This window comes from Canis lupus, chromosome 18, assembly GCF_048164855.1.
Source record: "Canis lupus baileyi chromosome 18, mCanLup2.hap1, whole genome shotgun sequence".
NCBI lineage: Eukaryota > Metazoa > Chordata > Mammalia > Carnivora > Canidae > Canis > Canis lupus.
This window is the reverse complement of record NC_132855.1, coordinates 16,092,378-16,108,819: the sequence shown is the minus strand read 5'-3', so window position 1 is coordinate 16,108,819 and position 16,442 is coordinate 16,092,378. Positions and strand designations below refer to the sequence as shown.

At 37.5% G+C, this 16,442-nt stretch overlaps 2 protein-coding genes across 14 annotated transcripts in view; one reads left to right on the top strand and one right to left on the bottom strand.

Annotated features, from left to right (window-relative positions):
- The window catches only part of AVL9 (AVL9 cell migration associated), an 82,127-nt gene extending 74,809 nt beyond the window's left edge, over positions 1-7,318 (top strand). For 6 of the 8 annotated variants that reach the window (XR_012010681.1, XR_012010680.1, XR_012010678.1 and 3 more), the window contains 2 exons: positions 1,359-1,564; positions 3,919-7,318. The gene's annotated coding sequence lies outside the window, so the exon portion shown is untranslated. The remainder of the gene's footprint in view (positions 1-1,358; positions 1,565-3,918) is intronic. The other 2 variants (XR_012010677.1, XR_012010679.1) reach the window with 2 other exon arrangements.
- The window catches only part of KBTBD2 (kelch repeat and BTB domain containing 2), a 53,608-nt gene continuing 38,976 nt past the window's right edge, over positions 1,811-16,442 (bottom strand). For all 6 annotated transcript variants that reach the window (XM_072783540.1, XM_072783543.1, XM_072783541.1 and 3 more), the window contains 3 exons: positions 11,310-11,817; positions 7,150-7,315; positions 1,811-4,560 (listed from right to left, as the gene is read on the bottom strand). In XM_072783540.1, the coding sequence (XP_072639641.1) occupies positions 3,025-4,560; positions 7,150-7,315; positions 11,310-11,479 (1,872 nt within the window). In that variant the 5' untranslated portion in view covers positions 11,480-11,817 and the 3' untranslated portion in view covers positions 1,811-3,024. The remainder of the gene's footprint in view (positions 4,561-7,149; positions 7,316-11,309; positions 11,818-16,442) is intronic.

Genomic DNA, 16,442 nt, shown 5'->3' with positions numbered 1-16,442 from the left:
CTCCCTCTGCCTGTGTCTCTGCCTCTCTCTCTCTCTCTCTGTGACTATCATTCGTAAGTAAATAAATAAATAAATAAATAAATAAATAAATAAATAAATACTAAATTTCAAATAAATAAATAAATAAAGAGGCTTGGTCATGGTTAGAGAGAGGAAAGGACCCATTTAGAGAAGTTGAAGGTAGTGAGGGAACACAAAAGCTGCAGAGAGGGAGGGAGGACTGCCTCAAGTTCAAGGTTTGGGGACAGTCTGGGATCCGTGTTTTCAGTTCCTGACGGGATGCTGATGCACAAGCCAGTTTGGGAGGCAGGGTACTCAAAAGCAGACTTTGTAAGGAGCTTGGAAAAGATGGTACCTTTAATAAAGATCCTGGGTTATTCTGTTTTCTCTCTGAATAGGAGGAAGAACTTGCAGGGGGCGGGGGCAGGCAGACAGACTTGGTGATGCAGTTGAGGAAGTTTTCCACCATTTTTCCTGTGAAATCACCTGCTAATAGAGTTGGGGAAGGTGAAGATTTCCTAAGACTGGAGATTTCAAATTGCTCTGAATGAGGGGTAGCTTGCTACTGTTGAGGACCTAGCCAAGGATGGGGACTGCAAATTAGATAGTGGCACCATCTGTGCCCTCGTGTGGTTTTCTGTAGCAGTGCTCAGCAAGCCAAGAGTCACAGGCAGATCAAGCCGAACTCATCTGAGATTCAGGTTTTGCCAGTTGTAAAATAATGACAGTGAAACAAAGGAGTTGGGCTATTGCCAGGAGAGAGGCGGAAGTAGAAGAGGGCAAGTCTGAGCCGGATGGAGGGGACCACTAGTGGAACGAACGCCTGAAGAGAATAAAGAACTTGGTATATTGGGTTTGACTGTTCCAAACTCAGGGCCCTTCTGTATACCAGTTTGTATTTAGCACTTCTTTTATCACCAGCCCTGGTAGGGGGTGCGGCTCTAAGAAAATCCCTACCCTCAGAATCATGGGTCATTTTGTAGACAAGCGTGCCTCTAAGAACACTCGATAGAATGACTGGTACAATGAACAGATCAAGGTAAAAGGTACTAAGGACGTGTGACAACAGACTCTCGTCATCACAGACTAAGAGGTGGCTACCAGGGAAGCAGTCATTAAAAAAAAAAAAAAAGACTCCCCCAAGTGGATCTTAGGTATAGAAAGACCACGACAGACAGAATAGGGACGGAAGACCATTATGAGTAGAGCAGTAGCATAGGCAGCAAAGTACAGCACAGACCTGATTAGTAGGAGTTCAAGGTCATAGGACAACAATGTAAGATGAGGCTGTTAAAGGGATTTAAAGTCAAATTAGAGAGCCTTAAATGTGCTAAAGAATTTGGAACTTTATTCCCCAGCAGTGAGAGGCAGTTTTTGTGAGCCGGACTCCGATGTGCTCTAGGAAGACTGGGAATCCAGAATGAAATCCTTACTGAAGGCCTAAACCCACGGGTCTCTGGGACTGCACAGAAGAATCAGCAGTAGTGCTTTGAAAGACACTTCTGGGTCCACCCACCAGAAATCCTGCTTCATTTTGTTTGGGATGAGGCTCAGGCATTTAAAGGTACTCCAGATGATCCTAACCCAGGACTGGGTTAAAAGGCATGATGGTCTCTTCTGTGTCGTTGGTTGACGTTGATACAGTAAGGCTCAAATCAGACAAGAATAAAGGAAAGCCAGATATGTGAATGTCAAAATTCTGAAAAACGAAAAAAAAAAAACCCTGTAACAAGCCAAACTGACCCAACAAAATTAGAACTAAAAGCCCACCATTCGTTACACCATTCCCATCACAAAAGAAAGACAGATATTGAATATATACAATTTATTTAATAAATTAATGTCATTCAAAATACAGTGCCAGAACATTATGCAGTTGAACATGCTAGTAATGTTTGTCATGAAGCACCTGTGCTCATGTTAGATTGGCGGCGCCCGCTACTGCTAGTGGTTCCTGGGATTAATGCCAGAGCAGCACTAGTTATCTGCTCTTCTGCACGGCTCGTGCAGAGAATTCCTGAACAGTTCACCTTTCTAATCCTAACCCCCCCCACACACACACAACAGGTTAAAAAAAAAAAAAAAAAAAAAAAACAGAAAACAAAAAAAACCACACCCTGACAGCTAATGGGTATCTATACACAATCACTCTACAGTAATGCTTGTTATTAAATTAAGATGTAATGACCTGGTTAACCCACTCTAAATCTTTAAGATGGAGAAATACAACAGCAGCAGGTAGTTATATGCATGAGCCAATGTTAAGGTAATACAGAAAGTGGAGGCATTTACTGATTAAAGCTCCACACAGACCCGCACAACGAGGGACTAGCAATTCTTATTGCAAGCCCAGCAACTTAAGTCCACACCTGGTAAATGACCAGCTGATTGGAAGACCTGTATTCTAGATAGACAAGTATAAGTTAGTGGAAAGAGAGTACATGCACCTAATAGTATAGTTAGACTGATCCTGCAGTCATAGCTTTCCCTGTGCAATGCCATAAAGTGGAAGATCTTCCTCAACTATAGTATAGGATTTAGACATTTCTATACCAACATGGACACTAGTGTTTAAGTGCAGCTGAATTAATTACACTGAAAAAAAAACCATATTCCAGGACTTCAGAACAGAAGCACGGGAATGAAATACATATACTAAAATAACCTCGGCACAATTTGCGATATACCACACTAGGAACAGGAAACTACTTTAATAAGTGAACTTTTTGAACTGTACATAACACAGGGCTAACAATGTTAGATAATCCAGATTCTTATGCTCTCATGATACACGTAAAAGTTTCTCAATTATTGGATACTCTATTTCATATTATGGAAGCATATCTTTCTGTAAGACTCACTGATATATATTATACTGATGCAAATATTAAGTAGGGCATAAAAATAAAATTTATCAAAGATAGATTTTTATGTACTCATATTTAGTCCTTTCATAGCCTCTCTTGTTTAGCAAAGAAAATGACAAAGCACATAAATCAGGCGTGCACTCCCAAAACTCGCCAACTATACAGGTGGTAGTGCAACCATCTCTCCATCTAGTTCAAACTCCTCAGTCCCATCCGGTGAAAAAAGGTAAGTTGGTGGTTTCCACGGAGATTCTTCAAGGCAGGATGGATAAAGTTTCCCCACAGTGCACCGAAAATCTCTCCCCAAGTCCCAGAGTACACGTTCAGATATGTGCTGCCGCAGAGACCACCGGTCAAGTTCCAGATCATACTGGTAGGTGACATATTTAGCTCTCTCGTTTAAGTGGGTTTCTCGCATAAACACACACAGAGAATTTGAGATCACAACAGCTCTGACGCAGGGGTCTGAGTACCTCTTCGCAGGGATGTTGGCTGCCATTTTCCACTCGTTTTTATTCACATCATAAATCTCCACAGTTACTGAAGACCCATCTACAGTGCCAGAGGGCAGTCTTATGCCAGAATTGGTAGCAATGTGCAACCCTCCAATATAGAAAATTTTATCACCAAAAGCTGCAGCCGAAGCAAAAGATCTGCTAGTCTGTCTCATGGCCATTTCTACCCATGAATCAGACCTGGGGAAATAACAGTACATGAGGTTCAGTGTCATCACATAAATGCAGTCATGGACCACAACTGCTGCGCTCCACTGCCAAGCACAAGGCAAAGGGCTTACCATTGTCCATTCATCCTTCTCAGTATCGTATCTCTCCACGGTCCTCCGATTAAGTTCTCCACCTACACTGTCTCCTCCAATTGCATAGATATAGCCTTCACAGCAAACCAAAGATGGCTTTATGCGGACAAAAAGCATCGGGGTCTTTGGAAACCAGGTATTTTGCTGTGCATCAAACCAGTAAAAGCAGTTCACAGTTCTGAAGGCAGTTTGAAGTTTGCTTGTTTTACTGTGATTTGTTTTTGTGTTTTTCAGAGGAACCTGACCACCTGCTATATAGATGTCATTATCAGGAGTTACAACAGTCCCAACCTTATGCAAATCAGCGGGTGGGCTGCACAGCTTGTAAACTTTCTCTGCTTGGGGGCTGTAACAGACAGAAGAGTAAAGACTACAAGGATTTTCTGAAGATGCTTCAATGAAAATCATCATCTCCTCTTTAGTCATTCCAAGTCTTGGTTTGAAAAACTTGGGCATAGACTTATACAGACCTTGAACCACCACAGACTTGTCATTGGGCGGCAGACCTTGAAACCAAGCTCTCTGTGTTACTTCGGAAAGTGCATCGATTCTGATTTGGCTAAGAACTGAAGACAAATACTGGGATCGTGATTCTGTGTTGTATTCTAGCCACAGCATAGCAGCTTCTCGAACCGTCTCCTCCTTTTCAACATTTAAATTGTCACTACTGAGGATGTCTATCAGTAGGTCATGTGACAGCTGCATGAAAGCCTCCTGGTGATACACAGCAGTGAACTTGTGTTCTACCATTCTTTTAGCACTTTGTTTTAATTCCTCACAACTGAACAGATCAGCAAAACTCAACAATCGCACACAATTCTCTGCATTTATTTTTTTAATTAAATACTCCCGACAACGTTGTAATACATCTTCCACCTAAAATGGGAGGGGAAAAGGTTGATAAAAACAAATTTTACTTTTATGTAAAACACAAGTATTATTAATCAGCTCCCTAAACTATACTTTTTATTTTTAGATACTTATGCTTGGGCAAAGAGAGAATGCCTTCCAGTAATAATAAAATTAGAAAACTGTATAGTTTTGTATTTCTACTTCTTGTCCAATGGCCTACTTAAGTGCTCTATTTAGGAGCTAATAGTTTAACATTAAATAAGCTCTTAAAAATAAATGGTCTTAAAGGAAAAAGTATGGAAATTTATGGATATATTCCATACTTTTCTAGTCTTTAAAACATATGTAATCGAAGGCAGGCCCGGTGGTGCAGCGGTTTAGCGCCACCTACGGCGCTAAAGTGTGATCCTGGGGGCCTGGGATCGAGTCCCATGTCGGGCTTCCTGCATGGAGCCTACTTCTCCCTCTGCCTGTGTCTGTGTCTGTCTCTCTCTCTCTTCTCTCATGAATAAATAAATAAAATCTTAAAAATAAATAAAAAATATGTAATTGAGAAAATCAAATGGAAGCCATGTAAAAACTAATGATTATCATTTTTTCATTATAAATTTGTTATTCTGGGGCGCCTTAGTGGCTCAGTGGTTGAGCATCTGTCTTTGGCTCAGGTTGTGATCCCAGGGTCCTAGGATTGAGTCCTACATCGGGCTCCCCACAGGGATCCTGCTTCTCCCTCTACTTGTGCCTGCCTCTCTGTCTCTCTCTCTCATGAATAAATAAAATCTTTAAAACTGTTAGCCTAAATGATTATTGATGAGTAGCTGGCATCTGGTTTTCTCAACATGGACAAGAAAGTCCTATAAAACAAAGCTATGCACAAGAGTTAAGTATTTGCCTGCCTTATCTAGAGAGGTAACCAAAGGAACAATAAATACATTTATGTGCAGTTACAAATTACCTATGTTTAAATGACCCACCTTAGCCATTCTGTTTCCTAGATTTGTTTTTTCTTAAAAAGGAAAAGTAGAGATCTTGGCTGAATCAGAAGTGCTACCTACTATGCTTATTCAACATCATAGTAAGCTAACTAGAAGCAGTTTATAGTGACAAGTCAGGGTGCCTAGACTGGATGCTCAGGAGCAGACAGTATTAGGCAGCTTTACTTCTCTAAACCTGACCTTTCTCTTATATACAATGGGAGGATCCTTACCAATGATTATAATAAGGATTAGATGATATCTACACATCTATATATCTATAAGTAAAACATATATAACCTAAATAAAAGAGTAGTATCAGGAACATAAAAGCATTTTCTGTGGTTAATAATGAAAATCATGTTGCCAGTCATCCCAGGCTTGTCAGGACAACCCGGTCCAAGAGCCAGTCCTGTTTTGCCAAGTATATGCATATAGAGTTTAACAACATGGTAGGAAAAAAGTTATAAGGAACAGTGTCACTATTTACAGTAATAAAGTACTCTGGAATCCAAATTTCTTAAAATTCCTCAATTTTTTTTGCAACTCTAAAAAATACCTACTTTTAGTTTCTGGCTTTAAAGTACTGAAAATTTAAACTATGGAAAGACAGTGCATATTGTTGGCACTTCCCCCTTTCTCAAGTTTGGATCTAGGTTATGAATGCCTTTAATTTTAAAGCATCAGGAAGCTACGATGGCCTCAGTTTCCCCAGAGTTGCAGATATAGTAGAACACTGCATAATTTTATAGGGAAAAAAACAGTCCAGAATAAAAGTTATATACAGCATTGGACTGAGTTCTGGTTCCCAGAATTTCACCCAGGTGTTGGTGCTCAGTGTCATCATACTCAATGCAGTATGCATTTATGAAGCATCTACTAGGTAGCATGACCTGTTCTCTCCAAATAAAATCTTTAGTCTCAAGGTTCTTCCCTCAGAGAAACTTCCAGTTTCTGAAATATATTCCAAAAAAAGAGAAAGGGAGGAGGAAAATATTTTTATATTCTGTTTAAAATTGTAAATATTGAGGGAAAAACAGAGTAAAATAGTTTATCTGTAAGTGGATCAATCATCACTTTAGTTTAATAGTTCTTTAACAGCTCAAGATGGTCACACAGCTATTATAATATTTAGTTCGATCATTTCCATAAGAACTTCAAATTTTCTGTGAAAACCTGTACGATCAAAAATCAATACATCTCAGCCTTTAGCAAAAAAAAAAAAATCAAAGCGCTTAAATTTAATAAACACCTTTAAAAATTACTTTTATCTGAAATCTGAATTCTCAGGTATATTAGAATATGAAACCAGTATGAAATTTTCACCCATCTTTTCAATTCAGTTCTCTTCATAAAACTAAAGTTTACTGGCTGACCAAATCCTGTTTTTCCCTTGTTCATTATTTTTATATTTACTTAATCTCTACACCAACATGGGGCCCAAACCCAGGGTCCCAACATCAAGAGCTGCCCATGCTTCCGAGCCAGCAGGCAACCCTCCTTTGTACATTTTAAGAAGAGAAAACTTTCTAAAATCTGCAATAAAATTATATAGGTATAAGACAACACTGATGATGAAACACTGTCTCTTGAAAAAAATAGACCAGTTTATGTATATAACAGAGGAGAAACTGCTTACCTGCAGGAAGCAAGCTGTTTCATAAAGCTGTTCTACAGTGCTGTCATTTATTGCCAAGTTACCCGTGTATGCATAAGCTATTATTATCTGTAAGGTGGCTGCATCCACATTCCGCAGGTGCACATGTGTCTGTTTGCTTTCACTGAGTCCACTCATGAACATGGCCCTACATAGAGAAAGAACCAAGCTTTTAGGTTTAGTGTAAAACCAACGTAGACATAAGAAGCAAAACTAGACAACATGGATTTTTTTTTTTAACATGGATGTTTTAGAGTATTTGCTGATGGACATATTCTAGGAAAAGCTTTCGAGGGAAAGAACCAAAAAGCATAGTTCATTGCCAAAGATATACTAAACCATTCCACTATGCCATTCTGAGTGAAAATATCAAAATTCATGTATTCTTTATATTCCTACAATGGAATACTATTGGGCAATAAAAAGGAAGTATTGATGCATACTACGACACAGATGAACCTCCAAAACATGCTCAGCATAAGAAGCCAGACATAAGAGACCACATATTGTAGGATTCCATTTACAAGAAATGTCCCCCCCAAAAAAAACAAAGACACAGAAGAGAGATTAGTACCTACCCAGGAGTGTGGGTGAGAATGGGGAGTGACTGTAAATGGGCACAAAGGTGAGTGAAGTGTTTCAAATTACATGGTAGAGATGGTTGTACATCTCTGTAAATATACTAAAATGCATTTAGTTATACAAAATGGGTAGATTTTGTGGTATGTAAATTATGTCTCAATAAAGCTGTTAAAATGGGTCATTTACTCACATGTTTTCCCAAAACTATACAGGGTAGTTTCCTAAAACAATGCAAAGAATATTACTGCATGTACACAGGAGAAAAATCTATGTGATCAAAAGTGAGTATCACAACAGCACTAGGTTAGGCCCCTCAAGGACAAGATGAGAAAAGCCATCAACATGGATAAAATAGTGAATCAGAGCAGAACATGACCGTTTTTTCAGGGGTATAAGGGCTCATGCAGGAGACTAGAAAGCAAACTGGAAAGATGAGTGGCTGCCAGATCATAGAGGGCTTTTAAAGAGAAGAGTCTGAGCTTTTTCTTATAGTGAGGAACACTGAAGGGTTTTGTGCATGGATTTATCAGCACAATAAAATGTATTCTAGGATGAATACTCTACTGCCGGACCTCAAGGGCCAAAGGCTGGAACCAAGAAAACAGGACTAGGAGTCTGCTGCAGTAATCTACACTGGTATAAGAACCTGCCCAGGGTGGCAGAAAGAGATAAAAAGCTATCACAACGAATCAAGCTGGTGACTTTCTGAACACAGGAAATGGAACCAAGTAGATAGGGAAATGAAGTGCCTGAAAAAATACTGCTAGCCATTAAGAGAAAAATTTTAAGGTCAAGGAAGTGCAAAGTGAATTTAATCCTGGGAAAAGGGAGTTAAATTTTGGCTATATTTAAGGTAAGGGCAGTTGAGTCAAATGGAAATAATACCATAATCAGTTAAGCATTTAGAATCACTGAAACTCTGGGGAAGGTCAAGCATTAATACAATAGTCATTATCTACAAAGTAACACGTGTTAAAGCTGAGTAAGTTACCTGAGGGGAACCTAAAAAACTCAAAGAAAAATGCAACAGCAGTCCAGTACTATGCTACTTAGGACAAAAGAGGTAGGGTGTCAAAAACTGTGGAATCAATGAACGAGGAGCTCAGAACGAGGAGCAAGGACAGCAGCTAACCTTCAGGCAGTGAAGGAGAGGAAAAGTGGCACAAACAACATCAATCAAGGTGGCTGATGACATCCTCCCCAAAATACAGGATGGCCATAAATAAACCCAAGCAAGTCAGGGAGAACAGGAGGTGTTCTCTGAAAACATTCAAGACATGACAAGAAACCCTTTAAGAAAACCGATAAGCTACTGGCTTCACCTGTCTGACATGAGAGCATGGGAGGTAACAAAAAGAAACCTGAAAAAGAACTGTAAGAGCTGAGTTAACATGGAAGGTTAGGGATCAAGTGGTTTTTATGGCTCTTCCAGCAGGAGGCAGTAACTGGAAAAGAGAGGACAAGGGGACAGCTGGCTGTACAGATGACAGGCAGACAGGCTATTCTAGATTATGGTTTCTAACACCAGAATGATGGACACTCCTGTGAAGGAGCTGTGCTTCCCGAAAACCAAAGACAGAAGAAGCCTAGCCAATCTGATCATGAAAGTATTAAATAGACGTTTTTAAGAAAAGAGCAAATACTGAATTACATATTAGAAAAGTATCGCAGAGGAAGAGGTGCTGAGCAGTTCTCAGGTTACTGCTCTCTCATCTGGGGTCTAAATGTTACTAAGAAGTACTGTTTCAGAGGTTCTTTTGATTTCTGAGGCTCTTGATTCTTGGTAGGATATAACTGGGAATTTAAACCACAAAGCAAGGATGTATCTAAACCAAAAGGCAAAATTTGCATTGTGGGTTACGAAAGCGGCCCAGACACAGGATTTTAAAGATTTGATCCCAAAGACGTACTGGACTATTCTTTCTTTCTACTTGTAATTATTTCTACTTCTTAATATCTGATTTGCTTTAAGGAGAATATATTCTCTCTGAAGACCAAGGATGCTAACAAAGGGAACTGGCCAGTGATGAGGAAATAACAGTAGCCTTAAAAAACACTGTGTTGTCTTTAAGACAGTAACATTACTGAGGTGCCTGGGTGGCTCAGTCAGTTAAGTGCCCGACTCTTGATTTGGGAGGGAGCTCCACACTCAGCACGGAGTCTGCTGAAGATTCCTCTCTGCCCCTCGCCCCACTTGTGCTGGTGTGTGAGCTCGCTCTCAAATAAATAAAAATCTTTAAAAAGAGAGCACAGCACTAATAAGCAGCTTTGGTACTGACTGCACCTATAACCTCAAATTTCTAACACCATCTAACTAAGCAAATAGATCTGAAAAAGAAACTGACCATCAAAATCATCTGGGAAGCTTTTTAAACATAAAAATTCTGAAATGCTCACACAGGTCCCCTGAATCAGAATTCCTAGGTTTGAGATCCAAGAATCTGTTTGTAGAAGCACTCGAGGATTCTGATGATTAACCAAGTTTTAGAACCACTGTTTGCAAATATGCTAGCTTTCTAAGAAAATCAATGTCTGAAATTGTATGAAAAATCCACAGCTTAACTTGAAACTGCTGGCACAGCAAAGATAATTAGCATTTGGGCCTCAGCTTCTGCAATCATGAGATGTGTTACATTAAGAAATGTGACATTTCTACACCTTCATGTATGTTGACATTAAAAAATCAACATTAAACCTGTCCTTTCTAGAACTGTCACTAAAGGAGAGCAGAAATTAACTTTCACTGCTACTCTCCACTTATGACCACTAATACCTGTGGTAGGTGCACACTGGTCCACATTTACCTCATCTTTATTCACCCTGTTCCTTTTAGATATTAAGTAAAAATTCAACCTTAGGGCAGAACACAAAAGAATTTCTATGCATTGGCTTCTATTCCTCTCATGAAACATGTAATAAAGTAAAATCTATCTACATGTAATAAAGTAAAATCTATCTAAAAAGATTAAAAGTTGCAGATCATAAAAATGCAAAGTTACACTTTATTTATATGCTATTACAAAATAAATCAGCTTCTAAATTCCAAGGCACAGAGAAAAATGTTATTAATTACTTAAATCTGGCAAGGAGTCTGGTAAGGCTAACAATAATCAAAAGTGAGAAAAATATTTTTGCAAAGGAAATAAAGTCCTTAACATGTATGAATAGCAACAATGATCCTCTAAGTTATTACTTAGCCTACTTACATCTATCAACAATGACTACTCTTTTAGAAATACAGTATCTTAAAATCTCAATAAATAAAAATTACTCATTTTTCTTTCTCTTTTAATCTTTTTGTCTCCCCATAACTAAAACTTTACCTGAGTTAATTTCAACAAATTTCTTATATTTAAACTTTTGTAAAAACTTCTTTCATCTGTCCTTTACTTATACATGCAAGGAAGTGACTTCACCAACACTATGCCATCAGAATAGAAAAGTTAAGCAAAACGTGAAAACGTCTATTTTTTAAGTTTAAAAGAGTTCCAATTAAAACATTAAAATAAACTAACATTCTGCATTTGAAATTACAAAGCAAGCAAGATTAAAGTACTTACCTAAAATAAGAGCTACATGTTGCAAGAACCATCTTATGACAGGGGAATTCAGTGCCCTCAACAATTAACACTATGTCAGTAAACAACTGCTGTTCATAAAACAGTTTTAACTGTTCCAGCAAGGACACAGCATATTCAGTATTGATCTGCCTCTCGTCTTGAGTGGACATGACTGTATTCCATTAATATCTCCCGGAACAGATTGGAAAAGTCAGTCTTACTGATGGAAGGTCAAGTGAATGCTTCAGAAACAAAAAAAGGAGAAACTCTGCTTGCTGTTATCTGCAGCATTCAGAATCAAGACTGACACAGTTGCTAATGAAGAGTAAGTATCTTGTTATATGCTTAGAATCACTCCTAGGTCATCCTGTGTTAATTAGGTTCTTCAGTTCTTCAACACAGTCTGCAAACGTCTTGCTCAAATTTGCAATTGCTGTGCAGCTCATGGGTTAAAGAGAATAACACACGAGGTAGATTTTGTGGTGGCATCCTATGTTCCGTGGGTCCTCTGGAGTAATTAAAAAAAAAAAAAAAAAAAAAGGCCAGTTAAGAGTAGGCTAGTATATTTTTAGGATACGATGCTTAAAATGGCAGATTTAAATATAAATTATATTTATTTGAAGTTCAACTTCAGACATTGCCATAAAAATGAAACCTGAGAAAAGGAACATTTTGACATCTATTACATTTAAAATAAAAAGACCGAAAAAAATTAACATTCATAGTTTTATTTTTTTTACATTTATAGTTTTAAATTAACTTTTTGCCTTCTCTTCAAAACGTAAACATCCTAGAAAATAAGCACATCAGTAAGCACATATTTTTAAAGTTACTTAAAAATTAAAGAATTTAAATTACCAGCAAAGCCAAATCTCCTAGTTTTTTGTTTAGTGGCAATACGGAGCTGTAATTTAAGAGGAGGAAAAAAAAAAAACCCTTTCTCTTGCACAGAGAAATCTCATTTTGGGGATATATCCTAAATACACTCAACAAAGTTTTTATATTTAAATTAGTTAAACTACATGGTAAATAGATTCCATTAGTTTATTTCCAAAGCATAAACTATGTTTTTTAAATGTGTAGTTCAGTCCAGTAAGGGAAGTAGATGCAGTATATATCTCTTTGTATAGTGGTTCCTTCCTAAAAATCCTTTTGAGTATAAAATTTTACTGGGGGAAAAAAAAAACTTTTTTAAACTAAACATGGTAGAGACATGTGTAGGACCCTAAATGGAAGACTCCATAGTATACAAATATGAATTTAATGATCCAAGATGTGTAAATTTAATACAAAACCAATCTAAATCCTATTTGCAGAATATCTGCCTAGAAGAATGCGCAGAAGTTGCCAGGGTATTTGAGGGAAGGAAGGGCAAGTTTTTCCTCATAACTCTCATCAAATATTAAAATGTACTACAAACTACAAGAAGCCCAAGTAAATACAAGAAATTGGATATAAACACTGGCATTTTAAAATTTAAGATTGGTTTAGTTCAACAAATAATGTTGGAACCGGCTAACCACTTGAGAGGAAACCCTAGGTTTTAGTTATATTGCATACCATTCATCAAAAGAAATTCCAACTGAATTAAAATTAAAATTTTTATTTGGAAATCAGAAATTACAACATATGGCAAAGGAATTACAAATCAAGAAAGGAGGTAAAACTCATACAGAATTACTACATAGCTAAAAACTATCACTTCAAAAAAAATAAAAAATAAAAACTCACTTCTTTTCTAATTAGATGGTTCTTAGTTCCCATAATCAGAAAATCAAGTACTACTCACATGAAACCTATAAATAATACCATGATTGGAACCACTACCACTTTTTCTCACAAAGTATCTTCCATATGTCAAAAAGAAGATCACATTGTACTTCCTGCCAAACTATACTATTACACAAACTGCTAACTTGATATACACTGTCAAATTTCCAGCCAACTTAACTCTGAACATAACTAAAACAGGTGCAAAGGCAGAGTGAGATTTTGGGTCATTTAAGGTAATGACTTCGCTCTTCCAGATCTGAAAGTTACACTATAAATCTAAGTTCTACTACCACAACCTCTAAAGCTAATACCTAATCACCTAAAATCACTATTTTCATTTATCAACAATGCAAGGTCTAGTGTTAGCAAGGGTGTAGGAAAATGAGTATTCTTCTACTGGAGTGTACGCCAATTCATACCTACATGTTCTTACTCAAAACTCCTAGGGCTAGGTATGTTCTGGAATTTAGAATTTTTCAGGTTTTATAGTGGTACTGTGGTACATACATCATGTATTATAGGACTCTCTCAAGGAGTCTGGCGCAGCACTCCATAATCGAACATATTACTATCTTTGCTGTGGGAAATACGAATAGTGTGAATATAATACTATAAATAGCCTCATGTTACTTCAGGTTGAGTTTTGCTAGTTTCTCTTAAAACTTGATTTCAAGAGCTTTCTGAATTTCAGAATTGCAAATGAACTATTACGGAAAGCAAAGTACCTGGCATTGTAAATGTTGAATATCTCTATCAATTCTACCTCTGGAAATTTAGCTTATAGAAATGCATACATTGAAGGGCACCCCCGGTGGGCGCAGCAGTTTAGTGCCGCCTGCAGCCCGGGGACTGATCCTGGAGACCCAGGATCGAGTCCCACGTCAGGCTCCCTGCATGGAGCCTGCTTCTCCCTCTGCCTATGTCTCTGCCTCTCTCTCTCTCTGTGACTATCATAAATAAATTTAAAAAAAAAAATTTTTTTTAAAAAGAAATGCATACATTGAGAAATTAAAAGACTCAATCCTAGCTGCAAGACCCAAATTCATCCTCATCCATATTTAAGCCAGGTGACAGGAACTGGCAGCCAGGGCCAGGATGGATTTGGATCATACTGCTAGGCCCCAGAATTCCTTGCAGACTAGCTATACAGGCTCACTCTGGTCATTCCTTTAACCCAATAGTATGATTTAATTTTTTGTAGTGATTTGATTTTTTGCTGTGACTTTTTAAGACTCCATTTAATTTGTTATGTGTGGGTTTTACTAGATTTTTTTTTTAATTTTTATTTATTTATGATAGTCACACAGAGAGAGAGAGAGGCAGAGACACAGGCAGAGGGAGAAGCAGGCTCCATGCACCGGGAGCCTGACGTGGGACTCGATCCCCGGTCTCCAGGATCGCGCCCTGGGCCAAAGGCAGGCACTAAACCGCTGCACCACCCAGGGATCCCTAGATTTTTTTTTTTTTTTTAATTAATCATACCCATGAAACCATACTAAAACAAATGGTCTGCTTTTTCAAAATTACACAGTGAGCCAACCTCATGTAATCCTCATTCTGACTGCTTTAGGCATTCCTATTTCCCGCCCCTTACTTTGTAATCCAAGGTTCATTTTCTTCCTGACAAGGTAATTTTTATTAGGATATCTTAATACTAAAACAGAAAAAGGAAGTCATTTAGATATACTTAAAGTAAAGAAGTTTAATCATTTAAGCATATTTGTATCTAGTACAATTCAAAATAAAACTGTCACTTCTCTGAGAATATAGACTTCAAAATATACTAACTAAAAACATGAAAAGGTGCAAAGTTTAAAATGATCAAAGCTTCAAATGCCTGTAACATGAACATTTACTGTAACAAGATTCTTTCTCTCCCAAAAACAAAACTTGAAATCAATATCCTAAAAATATTTCATAAAGTCTGTACCGTATTACTTAGTGATCTGACCTATTTTATTAATTTTCCCTTTTTAATAAATTGCAATAGAACTATCATTCTGTGTTATATCTAAAATTAGCTTCAAAATAAGTCAAACATTCTGTTATTTGCAGAAGTTAGCACCCACAAATTCCCAGGTATCAAGGAAATCGTTTAATTTTCCATCATAAATTAACGTCTACTTAAATTTAATTCAACATATGTTTACTGAGTATTCATTAAGGGTTGGTCATTATACTCTGAAGTACTCAGACTGAGAGTTGCCAACCACTAGAGCTCCAAAACACCATATACATTTATTCTTATTATACAGATTACAGCCAAAACCATGATTTAAAAATCCAGTTATTCTAGGAGTACCTGGGTGGCTCAGTGGTTAAGCATCTGCCTTTGGCTCAGGTCTTGATCCCATGGTGCTGGGATCAAGTCCTACAACAGGCTGCTCCCAGGGATCCTGCTTCTCTCTCTGCCTCTCTGGGTGTCTCTCATGAATAAATAAAATCTTTAAATAAATAAATAAATACATACATACATACCAGTTATTCTAGACAAAAGCTAAAAGGCAGCTTAAAACAAGTTGGGTATAAGGAATGTTTCTCTTAAAATCTGTCTTGCTCTTTCATCTCCAAACTTCTGATAACACAAGAACAAGAAATTTTATTATCATTAGAAAAAGTGTAATACAAGTAATATAAGCAAAGGAGGTAGTTGGCACTTGGCTCCACTAACAGTGGTTCATACTTCAAAGAGGAAAAAGTTATTGAAGACCTTTTTAAGCCTTCTGAATTCTACTAGCATATGCAATGATTTTCTAATTTAAAAAACAAACTTTTAAAGGATATACTACTTCTCTTTTATTCAAAGACAAAATATTCTAAGAGGCTTTTTTGCAAGCTATAGTCTCTGTCCCAAATGCTTGACTCTGTTGTTACAGCCTCAAAGCACCAAAAGACAGTATGTGAACAAATGGACATACTGTGTTTCAACAAAACTTATTTCCAAAAACAGGCTGCAGGCCACATGCACCAATCTCTGCTTCAGACTGCTTCCTGATCAAATATTAAGAGTCTGTGATTAAAATGCATGACACAAGTTGTTTTTCCTAGAATATTTTCCCTCTAGATCACAAAAAAAAACAAGGAAAAAACCCTACAAGCCTGAATTGCCTAAAGGTTGAATTATATACAACTCTTAATCTAACTTGTATATATTACACTCTTCAACTAAAATATTTTAACATCTATTATGTAATCAACACAACTGCTTCCCTTACCTACTGCAGGTTCAGTGAATTTTTTTTTCCAAAGATTTTATTTATTTATTCATGAGAGAGAGAGACACAGGCAAAGGGAGAAGCAGGCTCCATGCAAGGAGCCCGACATGGGACTCGATCCTGGAACCCCAGGATCATGCCCTGA